General features: G+C 45.4%; 1 protein-coding gene across 1 annotated transcript in view; it reads left to right on the forward strand.

The window, feature by feature from the left end:
* The window catches only part of MAMDC4 (MAM domain containing 4), a 223,816-nt gene that overhangs the window by 146,488 nt on the left and 64,687 nt on the right, over positions 1 to 12,641 (forward strand). Inside the window, exons 17-18 of the mRNA XM_069241436.1 lie at positions 2,958 to 3,098; positions 4,633 to 4,773. Of these exons, the coding sequence (XP_069097537.1) occupies positions 2,958 to 3,098; positions 4,633 to 4,773 (282 nt within the window). The remainder of the gene's footprint in view (positions 1 to 2,957; positions 3,099 to 4,632; positions 4,774 to 12,641) is intronic.

The raw sequence follows: 12,641 nt of genomic DNA on the forward strand, positions 1-12,641 counted from the left end.
GAATGGCATAACCAATCCCAGCATAACTCCTAGCATGAATAATGAGGAGAATGTTCCTATGGAGAAAACAACATACACAGCAATCACCCCAAACACCTTCTGCACGAAGGCCACATCATTTCTGTGCTTGTTTTTTACATCAGGAAGTTATCTCCAACCTTGGTCACTGGGCCCTCTGCCCAGCTACTTCTACAATGATGGTACTTGAAATGTAACCTCCCAACATTACTGAGCCTCCTGCGCTCTGTTTCTGAATGAGGTGGTGGGAATGACAAACGGGGCTAAGCAGGCACAGGACCTCCATTGAGGTTTCCCTCCTGTCCTGCCAGCCATAAGGTATTGCCCTGAAGCGATGCCTCCAGGACAACAAGATGGACTCCCCCAAAGTGAGGACTGGAGGGGGGGAACCCTCCCTGGGCTCCTCCATGCAGGGCCTAGCAGGGCAACCTCTCTGACAGAAAAGGGGGGTTGGGAGATGGGAAACACACACTGCTTCCCTGGCAATGTGGTTACCTCTCTGGGCCCCCCATGTCGGAGAGAACTTTGTGCTGCCAACTGCCACCATGTGGGAGTGGCTACCGGAAACAGCAGCCTCCTCCCCAGCTGCCACGCTGTCCTGGGCACGTCTGTAGCCCTCCAGAGTCGCTCGCCTTTTCCCCAGATGCTCCCCCTTTGTTCCTGATGCGACGGCCTGGGGAATCCTTCTGGGGCCTTCGGCTGTGAGCCGGCTGCTCTGGGGCTTTGATCCGGGTCATGGTGGTGAATGCACCAAAGTAGGTACCTGTTTGTGCCCCTGGGACACTGGATGGGGTGCTCTTGCCGCACTGGCTGCCGGCCCCTCACGGCCTCTTCCCACATCGGGGGGGGGAGAGGGGGACAACACAGGGTCACAGGGGAGCTTCCTTGCACCGGAGGGATAGTCTACATGGAAATAAAGCCCTCAGGGCAAGAGGATAACTCAAATTCAGCACTCTTCACGTGCTGTTGTCAGATTGGGTGCAGCGCTCCTCACGTGCTGCACCACACAATAAAGATGAGGTGCTCTCCACACACCAGAGCAGTCCAGTCAGGAGCACTGCACTTGTGCCCTGTCTGCCCCTGAGGGGGAAACAGCAATGGAGAATCTCCCGGCCAGTGGACGGGGTAGCATTCCACCCAGGCTCTGGAGACAACTGGGGTGCCACACAGCTGTAGGGTCCAGCAAGCAGGCCAGCACAAGGGTCCTGAAGAAAATCAGTGACAGTTCCTCTTGTGACCTAGCAGGTCAAAGGTCAGCCCATCAGCAAAACAGTCCCAAGGCGGATCCTGTTGAGTCCCTCCAGCAGCATCTTGTGTCTAGTCCATCAGTGTCTCTCCATGTGGGGGAAAACCCTGGTACTTATACGCATTTTGCGCAGTCTCCACAAAAGGGGGGAAGGGGATCCAACCAGTCCTTACTGGTTCTAGGAGTGCCCCCTCTCTCCTCCAGTGTGTGTGTGGGGGGGAGAGGGGTAAACGAGCTCTTTGTGTGAGGTAAGGGCACATAATTTACAAATGCAGGTGCGCCCTGCCTCTCCCTATCTCAGCCCAGGAAGGCCATTCAATATGCAGATGCACCTGTGTGACACCTCCACCCTCCCTATGAACAGTATCTGAAAGATATGCACAAAGCCCAGCTGTCACTCTGCCCCAGATGTGGATTGGAGTCAAGCTGAAAGACACCAGAGTCAAAAGCACAGAGAAATGCCCACTTTCTAGAAGGGGCATTTCTATAATGGTAATAAAAGATCCACCTACACCAGTAAGCAGCATTTCTCACTACCATTACAACCATATCAAACATGCCTACGGTACCCCTCATAGATCAGACAATACCACTTAGACAATTGTTAGGGCATTTTCAATGCAATCCTATGAGAAGGGCATCGCCCACAGTAGTGAGGAAACAATTAGGCTGTTTGTTACTACCAGGACAGACCACACAATCAGGCACATGTCCTACCTTTTACTCACACAGCACCCTGCCCCTAGGGCTAGCTAGGGCCTACCTTAGGGGTGACTTACTTGTAGTAAAAGGGGAGTTCCAGGCCTGGCAAGTGAATTTGGATGCAAGGTCCCTGTGGCAGTGAACTGTGCACGCAGGCCCTGTGCTAGTTGGCCTGAGACAGGTGGGTGGCGCACGCTGCGCTGCAGGTGCACTAGTAGCATTTAATTCACAAGCCCTGGGTATAGAGATACCACTGTACAAGAAACCTACAGGTAAATTAAATGTGCCAATCAGGTGTAAGCCAATCATACCAAGTTTAGAAGGGAGAGCACATGCACTTTAGCACTGATCAGCAGTGGTAAAGTGCCCAGAGGCCTAACGTCAGCAAAAAGGGTGTGAAAAAAGAGGAGGAAGGCAAAAGGTTTGGGGATGACCCTGTAAAAAGGGACAGGTCCAACAGAAAGCAACTGTACAGCTTGATGTCCCGAATGAACCTGGAGAATATTGACATTGAAGCTAAACTTGAGGAAACTCTGTTGAGATGCCAGCGGTCAGCTAAATATTATTTTTGACAAGAGATTTGATTGTTCACAATGCAAAGGTTATGTTCAACCATCCACAAAATTGACATAACATATTTTAGCTAGATCTTATATGCTAATTTTATATATATGCTAATAGCTGCAAATGTTTACTGATTGTTAATCTGAGTGAGTTTGTGATGTATAACAACATTAAAAAAATTATTAAAAAAAGGTTTAATTCACATGAAGATGTAATTCAGTGCAATTGTTGTATTTCAGATTATTATCTCACACGCTAAGCATATATAACAGGTGAAAGATAAGAAAGTTAAGATCGCTTACAGACTATGCAACAATTTTGATCATCTGCACAGGACAGTAAATAAAACAGTAGGTAATTAGTTACTGAAAGATGTAACTGCATATGTTCTGCCATTTCTGAAATTTGTTTCTGTTTCTATCCCTAGCTGACATTTCTTGCAACTTTGAGACAGATTTGTGTGGATGGTATCAGGACCAAAGAGATGACTTTGAATGGGCACTTGGACTTTCGAGCCAAGATCCTGTCTCTAGCAACAGGCCAAATTTTGACCATACCACTGGAAATGGTATGTATATTTCACAGACTATGACACTTTGTTTCAGATCCCTGTGTTACTAACAATCAAGAATGCCATGGATACCGGTGCCTACAGACTGTGCTCAATTCTCAACCAACATTTTGGGACTCTGATTGATGTTCAAGTTCAGGTTACGTAGACTTCTCTCCAATTCTTGAGCTCCAGACTTCTAAACATCTGAGGGCTTCCCATTTGAAACACCAGGATTGCTGAGGGGAGGAAGGTGTTCTGCAGTAACTGGTGCCTTCTTAAAACTTTAGTGAGAGAAAGTGCCTTCCATCCAATCAATTATCTTCTGGTATAGTATTTCAGTACTCTGCGAGTTGCAGCACAACAGGGTCTCAAGTGACATTATGATACTTAGACCACCTCTCCAGAAAGTTTTGTCATTAACATCCCTATGCAACAGTTCAGTGCAAGAGGAGATTATTCACTTACATTGCCTGTGCTACCCCGGGCACAATTCTCATCTCAAGATGCTCAAGCAACAGTGTGGTGGTATAGTGGCTTCCCTGCAGTGCTGCCACTCAGTGCTTTGGGAACAACTGCCCCAATGATGACTTCATTGCATTGCCTCTCCTCTGGGGCCTGGTGGGATTTTCTGGGGGTCACTTCTCTGAATGACAGAAAGGTTCTGTGCCCATGGGCTTTCAACTCCTGATCTTCTTTTGGGATCACTGTGAATCATAATTTTCACACAAGACGGCCTTAACTTGGCAAGCACCATCTATGTTAGTATGTATCCTACCTTATCTTCCCAGACATTAAAAACACAATTCCCTAACTCTAGAAGTAACAACAAGGAGATACAGTTGACTAGTACATGGCATTTGATGAAGAAAAATTAAGATACTGGTTTGGTTCAAGTGAGAGAACCAGTGTAAGCTACCACAATTTTTTAATTTGCATAACAAAAACATAAAAGAAATATATTTATTCTCATTGCTGATTGGCCGGCATCTGTGCAGAGTCTGCCAACTAGAGTTCTAACTATGACTATGTTATTTCACCAAACATTATGAGTGGCCAATGGAACCAGAGCAAGACAGCCAGCGGACAGCCACCAAACAGTTCAGTTTGCAGAACCAGTCTATATAATTCTGCCAAGGAGCTGGTTCTTAGCGCTTGACATTTGTGCTTTCGTTTGTTTGTTAAGGCAGTTAGTTAGTCTTGATTGTGACATTTAGCTGTTGGCCCGCGTTGACTGGAGAATTATTTCTTGATGGCACAGGATTGTCTATCCTTCAGACAACAGATTGAACCATCCTCTCATGCTAATGATAACGAGTGCTTCCTGTTATGTGGTTCGTGTCGTGTGCTGTAATACTGTTCGTGTGCAATGTGGACATATATTACTTGGTTTCAGCAGGCCGCATTAGTTATCTCTAAGACTGTAGCCAGATAGGCCAAGTGGGTCTTTGAGATAAGCAGACAGTACTATAAGATTTTATGTTAACCCATGATGATGTTTCCTTTCTTGCAAGTCTGCTGGACATGAACAGAACCTTTTCTTGGTCCTTAGGCACATTCCTCTATGCGGACACCTCCTCTGGTTTGCATCGTGGCACCAGGACTCGCCTTCTCACCTACCCGCAGAAGCCCGCTCCCGCCGCGGAGAAGCAGTGCCTCTCGTTGTGGTACCACATGTACGGGCCTCACACTGGTAAGCATCATTCCGTGCTGCCTGAGATCTTACCTTTCAGGATTGAAGGGACATGAGTGGCCCCTGATCACAAAATTGTTTCGATACTGATTTGGACTTGGTGGTACTAGAAAATCCTCCCGTTTGCGGACATAATATAGGATCCTTCTGAAGAATCCCAATACCGCCAACTTACATTCATTTATGTTCTTCATTCAAAGCAGATAGCGATTACTAAATTGAAAAAGAACACTGCAAATCTCAACAGCTCGATTAAAGCCTGATTGCTTCTATTCCTTGAAATGACCAATGTGACAGAATGAAAACTGACCTTCAGAGCTCATTTGCAGATACCGGGAGGTCAGTGACAAATGCAGGTCAGTCACAGTCCTCATTCAGAAATGCGGAAACCGCAGATAACCTGGTTACTCCAAATGCAAATGAATATTCACTGGCCGAAACATTAGCGGCTCGTAGTCTAGGTTCCAGCTGTACCTGTCTGCACACAGTGACAGGCACGGTTCTACGGCCCCCACGGATAGTGCTGATGGCGCAAGTACAAATCTTTCATCTTTTCACACCTTCACAGGGTTGGCAGGAAGCCCCATATCTAGAGATCCCTGGTGATCGCTCACAACCAGGAGACCGCAGTAAGGGTGACACGGAACACAGAAAAAGAAGGAGAATATACAAACATGTATGACTGCTTAAACAAGGGACATAAGAAAGTACATCTGACTAATAGAGATTAAGCCACTTTTAGGGTCAATCAGCACAGACATGGGTTGTGACAGACGGCTGCAAGGCTTGGTCCCTCAAAGACAGGGTAGGCTTTAGCGCTGGTGGCCGCCCAGTGCAACAGTCTTTTTCGGCGCCCCCCACCCCCTAACAATGACCTCCTTCTCCACGAATTCCCCTCTCTGCTGCCCCCCAGCAGTGCCCCTAATTTCTCTCCAGATCATCTCGATAAAACGTATTTTTTGATAGCGCTGCTCATAATTCACTCACACTCAGTTATGTGATCTGCATGGTGCACGTTCTTTGCAGAAGGCATTTTAACCCTCTGCATTACTATGATGAGTCAAAACTGCCACTAGACGAAATTCCGATCTCCCACCAGCAGGCACACTAATCACCAGAGTTATCTTGACATTTTTATTGTTGCCTGAAAACTGCTGTTATTTTTAACACTGGGCCCCCTACCAAAGTCAGCTCCAGGTGTAGCTGCACCATTAGCACTGCTCTAAAGACGGCCCTGCCCACACACCATCCTCCGATAGAGACCTCCCATCTCTAAGCTTTAAAAACCTAACAGCACCAAGGAGCCATTAGAAATACCAACCAATGTTGTATTAATATAGGAGACGATAGGAGAACAAACGCAGCAGAAACATCTTTAATGCTAGTTGGGGGTGTACAACATGCACATGCCTTGTAGCAAATGCTTTTAGTGAGAATAGGGGTTATTGATCTGGTGGATCTACGTCACCTAGACAGGGCTAAATGTACCCATCAGATGTCTCATCAATAGGTGGGTGGGCTATACCCCTAAGAACCCACAAATCAACAAATAGTAACTAAGGGTATAGGTTATTCCTGTGCAATATATGTCCAAATTCCAAAATGGATTATTCTGAAAACTTTACATACAAGGTAGATTGTTTTATGATTTTAGGTTGTAGCGGTCTATTATTTTTGTAATTCTTGATGGCCTTCAAACATTGTAGACCTGGTGCAAAAATGTAAGAATCGTGACCAGCTGACACATGTTTCACCCATGTGGCCCATAGGCCTTGGGCTTATTGAAGGCTGTAAGTATATTTCATAACACCATAAATGAACACAATAATATTATAACGTGTAAAATAGGTATCAAATAAATAGAAACGAAAAGGAAATAGCATCTTTCAGTGTATTAGTTATACACATATTGTGAGTGAAATAACAAAGGTGAAAAAGGAAAGGAAAGATTTCCAAGCAATGTTATGTTATGTTATATTGATTTGTATAGCACACTAATGACCTGAGAGGGTATCTAGGCACTATTATATGACATCACAAAAAGGACAACAAAAAAATAGAAAAACAAAGTAATTATCAATGAATATACTATCATATAATTTGTCTAGTCAGTATCTTCAGAAATGTGTTGATTGAGTGCATTGTGTCCGTTTAAAAGCAATTCACAATCCTGGGACACTGCACACAGTTACTTGCTCTATGGGTACAATCCCGGCTGTCATCTATTCGGAGACCAGGGTACCCAAGGTTTTTAACAGCGCAAACCTTTGATTTTGTGCCGGTGCAAAAGTCAAGCAACAGTATGTGATCGGGGCAGCCATAATAGGACAAGGAAAGTAGTAGGACAAGGCTGCCATTTTGTAACAGGTGAGGTCAAAATGCATGAGTGTCTACAGAGAGGCACGGCCAGTAAGTGAAGTGAAGCATATCTTGGTCAGGTGAACATGTAAAGTAGTTTTTTTTATTAAGAAGAACCCAACACATCTAGTTTTAATAAAATATAGTGATCTGAATATGATCTTAGTAAGATCTTGGAATATGATGGAAAGAGACAAAACAGTGGTGGCCATCTTATAATTGCCAAAGATAAGCAGGAACTTATTTTGTAATGCAAATATTGCAGTAAAAGGTGCCCTATTATTCACTGGTACAGAGAGACAATAGAAAGTGTCTTCCTGTTTCACTTCGTCAACACATATTTAGCCATATTGTGATAGCCAATATTAAGCAGTATATTACTTGTTTCTAATTAAAACATTATAATAAAAGTTATACGGATACTTACTGCTACATTAAAACAGTAAAGAGTTTCGTCCTAATACATAGTCAAACATAAGCCCCCAAAAAACAAAGAAAGATCTGCATTGTAGTAATCCCATTAATATACAAATCTCAAGATGTTAACTAAGGGTTATGTGTTTCCTATGGCAGAGACTAGGCGATTGTAGTGGTAACCCCAGTTTCTAGCATAGTTGTTCATTAGCTCCTAAGTGCACATTCCTAAGTAAAAAGTAATCAGTTGACATCAGTAGTCTAGTGTCTCATGCAAGAACATAACAATGGGTTGGGGGTCCTGACTTCCTTATAGCCAATAGTGCATTTCTGCATCTTTGTTTAATCCAGTTTTGGTGGTACCCAGCTTAACTATAAATTCACTTCCTCGTCTCTTCATGACAAAATCTCCTCGTGAATGTGCCTTGATGTGTTCTAATACAAAGAAGTTATCGTTTTTTTTGGATGAAACTGGCTGTAAGACCAATTTCTGGTTTATTAATATTCCTGTAGATTTATGGTAGCCTGGTTCATAGGGATCTGATAGTACTGCCAACGTGAAATTGGTTGCATTGGCATTTTATTATGTACACTATGCAGCTGCTGTTGCAATTTATCCAGTGTGGTGAGAAAACTTTCATTTTGTTGTGTCCAAGTTTGCAGACTCCACAATTACGGCATGTGTGGAAATCACGTTGTTTGTCTAAAAGGGTGGTTTTAGGACATGTCTTGTCAATAAATTCAGATTTGCAAAGTATTTGTTTGAGGTTTTTGGTTCTGTGGAAACACAATTGTGAGCAGTTGGTAATAACATTATTAATGGATCGGTTATTCAATAGTAGATGGCAGTGTTGTTTGAGAATTTTTCCGATACAGAAATGTCCATTGTGATAATCTGTCATAAATCTTACACTATTTTGTGGCTTGATTGTTCCTTTAGAGTTTTAGGTAGTAACTGATATTTGCAGTTTTTCTGACTTGTTGCATTTGCACATGTTCAGTGGTGATTCCTCCAATATCCCCTTTGTTCAAGGTGCATGGTCAGTTCTTATGAGTTTGTTTGGTAAAGTTCATCCCCGTACAATTCCTTCTAATGCATTGAAGTTCAGCTTTACGAATATTCTAGTTAAAGAATATTTGTTTTATGCCCAACAGGACAAACATATAAATCGGCATATATCACGTCAAACTGATCACCCATCAGCCCCTCATTCCCCGCACATAAATATTCCAGGTTTGATTATTTATCCACACACCATCCTCCAACTGTGCGGTGTATCGCCTGTTATCTGTTGTGGCTCATCTCTAATGTAATTCTAATCTAGACCACTTAATCACATGCTTCTCTTGTCCCTTTTGGGCGTTCCTCGCCACTATCCCCCCCCGATTCCTAAAGGCTCATCGACCCCCAGCTGCCCCATATTCTCTCGAATTTCCGTGGACAGCCTCGCCCTTTGTAGAACTCCCTTTCCACCAGCTTACAATGTTCCATGCTAGCCACCCCGCCTTGGTATAGGTGGGGAATCCCACTGCCCCATTTCTGGGCAACATCCAGCTTCGTCACCATCCATCCAATGTTTACCAGTATCTTCTGGTGGCGCATCAGATCCAAGGGGCCCCACTTTCCCAGAAGCTCCTATCTGGGTTCTATCTCCAGTGGGGATCCCCGTGGCCTCTTCCAATATTCCACTAACTGCTTCCCAGTAGGAGCGCAACCTGGGGCAGCTCCATAATGTGTGTAATAGTACATCCAGCAGCCTCGGAGGCAGACTGCACTCTCCACTCTCCTGAATTTATGTAGGAGTGTTCTTGTGTAGTACGTCCTGTGGATAATTTTAAGGTGGATAAGGTGGTAACTTGCTTTTATTGTGACCACTGCCAGAAAGCTCAGTGCCATCTGCCAGTCCTTGTCATTTAATTCTTCCAGGTCCTGTTCCCACCTCTCCTGTAGCTTTTTTGGGGGGGGGGGTTGTCTGTTCCTCATAATAGTGCCATATGTCATCAATACTAGTTTGCTGCTGTCTCACCCGTCTTACAGTCTCCCTTCCAAGGGGGAGTCCTCCTGGGTTTCCTCCTGTGGCACACATTCTTGGAGTGCTTGCTGCAACTGGCCATATCGTAGCCACTGCGACTCTGGCATCTGATATTCTTTCATTAGAAAGTCAAAGGGGACCATGCCGTTGGCCTCCCAGACATCTGCCAAGATGGAAAGACCGATATTGTCCCACCCTGGAAATCTCTCAGTGCTGTCTTTGGCCTCAGTCAGATCCCTTCCCATGATGGCATTTAGGGGCTCAGTCTGCCTCCCCTTCCCATCTCTCTAGTCAGTCTCCTCCAGATGTCTACTACTGTCCTTGTTGCCGGGCCTGCCTGAAGTTCCAGCTTCCCCCACATAGTGTGTGCATATATCTTTGCTCACCCATACCCCGCCTGTCCAGGTGAAGAGGCGGGTCTCCCCAATCTGCCTATGCCCAGTTGTTGCCAAGCTTACCTGCATCACCTCGTAATATTTCTCGATATTCTGCAAATCTATACCCCCTTTAAATTTGGATCTTTGGAGGACCATCATAGCAATGCGGGGTTGTCCCCCCTCCCAGAGAAGTGTTCAAGTGCATCAACACTGGCAAACAGGGCATGAGTGATCCTGTACAGACTATTCTGAAGGATGTAGACGAACCAGGAAAGAGCTATAATTTTGAACATTGCTGCTTTTCCCATTAGCGAGAGCGGCAACGTGTGCCTATGCCTCATGTCACGTTCCAGCGCCCTAATCATGGGCAACAGGTTTGCTCCGTAGTTTGAGTCTGCATCTCCAGCGACCCATATCCCCAAGTTTTTAAATTGGTCTGTTTCCACACATAGAGGCAAGGGTATAGCACCTTCTGGTACCCAGCCCCCCTTTGGAAACAGTAGGGACTTCTCCCAATTTATGGCAAAGCCGATGTGTCTGCCAAATATCTGGAAAATATTCTGCCATTGGTCAGCGTCTGAGCTGGTTTCATCAAGTACAAAAAAAGTCAGCAGTGTAGAGTGATATGCAGTCTTCCCAGCCTGTGCCACCCGTCCAACCCCATTCCTGGGCATTGATCCCTACCCATTCCACCACGACCTCTTTTGTCAGGGTGAATAACACCGGTGACAGTGGCCACCCCGTCTGGTGCCCCTCTGAACTTTGACTTCTCAGGAGATGTGACCATTGAGTTTCACTCTGGCTCTTGGTCTATTTTACAGCAGCTTGACCCATTTAAGGTATTAGGGCCCAATGCCCATCTTGGCCAGTATCCCAAATAAGTAGGGGAATTCCTCCGAGTCAAAAGCCTTATTGTCATCAAGCACCAATATGATCCCTCGGTCAACTAGAACCTTCGCAGCAGCCATGTGTTTGTGGAGGCGTCCTAGGTTCAGCTGGGTCAAGCAACCCAGCATGAACCTGTTTTGGTCTGGGTGCACAAGGTCAGTCACTACTTTTCATAATCTGGATACTTATACTTTTGCCAGGATTTTGGTGCCTGCATTGAGCTGGGATATCGGCCTCTGAGATTCACAGCTGTCTCGGGGTTTCCTAGCTTTCGGTATAAGAACGACAGATGCAGTCCTCATGTCTGCCAACAGTCCCCCATTTCTAAATGCTTGGACATACTCCACTTCTAGAGGTTTTGCTATCCTCCTATTCAGTTTGCGGATCAGCTCAACAGGGAGCCTGTTCATGCCCTGGGCCTTCCCAGTCTGCATTTGTCACACAGCTAGTGATACCTCCTATACCAAGATATCAGCCTTTTCTTCCCTCGCCTCTCCTGGGCTTAAGCGCCACACTGGACAGTCATGTATGAAAGCCAGTACTTCCTCCTACCGAGGCATGCAGCTGCACACTAAAGGAAGTTTCCATGTACCTCGTGGATTCTTCCACTATTGGTTCACTGTCTCTCACCACTTCCCCTAATGCTGCCTGTATTTCTCGTATGTGCATTCACTTCCTTTCCTTACTGCCTATTCACACTAGCAGTTTACCTGCTCTGTCCCAGGCTTCGTATAAACGCCTCTGCCTCATCAAGTAAGTTGTTTTCACCTCATGTCTAGCTTCCAGTTGGTATTCAGCCTGTTTTTGGTCTAGATCTGCTCTGAGGCTGGATGTCGGGGAGGCAGCATAGTCTCTCTCTAGGTGTGCCAGTTCCTGCTCCAGGGTGGTTGTCTATGGATTCTTTCCCTCCTGTCCCCCATCTCCCCAGTAATTATGATATGCCGGGATTGTGACTTTATATGCTTCTCATAATGTGACCTGAATGTGGACTGTGTCCTTATTCTCCTCAAACTAAATTTTAGTGATCTCATGTAGAGGCATTTTCACAAGCTCCTTGCGCCCCTTAGCGCCGCCATACTGTGGCGGCACTAAACAGGCCCTCACCCTGTGTCATATTTACAAAGTGACGCAATGCTAGCATTACACCACTTTGTAAACCCTTGCACCACCTTGTACTTGTGCCAGGGATAATATATGCATGGGGGAGTTCCACTGCAGGGAGGCCCAAAAAAATGGTGCAGTGAAATTTACAAGATTTCACTGCACCATTCTAGCATCATTTTATTAATGCCTGCCCAGGGCAGGGGTTAAAGTGACACTTGGCTATTTGCTATGAGCCTCCCTGAGCTTTGCTGGACTGGCGTCAACATTTTTGGTGTAGTCAAGCAAAGTGCCACAACAGCGTCAAAAATGTTGACGCTATTGTGCTAAAATGTGCCATATGTCGCTGTATTGTAAATACAGAGCTACCAATGGTGTCATAAGGGGGCGCAGGGTGACGTAAAGAAACGGGTGCATTGGAGCCAATGCACCAGTTCCTTGTAAATATGCCCCCAGTATTTTGACCTGTTTGTTTATTATTGCCAGGTCTCCATCCTTCAAGGTCTGTGCGCCCACTGCCTACTAGTGGTCATAATGAGGCTCAGGAGTGAATGATCACTGATTCATCGGGCCAAATATCCAGCCTTGTGAATCTATTAAAAGTGCTCCCTGGTGTGAGGAAGTAATCAAGCCTAGATTGCATGTTGTGTGCCTTTAAGTGGTACGAGTATCCCCTGTCTTGTCCATGTATACCTCT

This window comes from Pleurodeles waltl, chromosome 6 (assembly GCF_031143425.1).
Source record: "Pleurodeles waltl isolate 20211129_DDA chromosome 6, aPleWal1.hap1.20221129, whole genome shotgun sequence".
NCBI lineage: Eukaryota > Metazoa > Chordata > Amphibia > Caudata > Salamandridae > Pleurodeles > Pleurodeles waltl.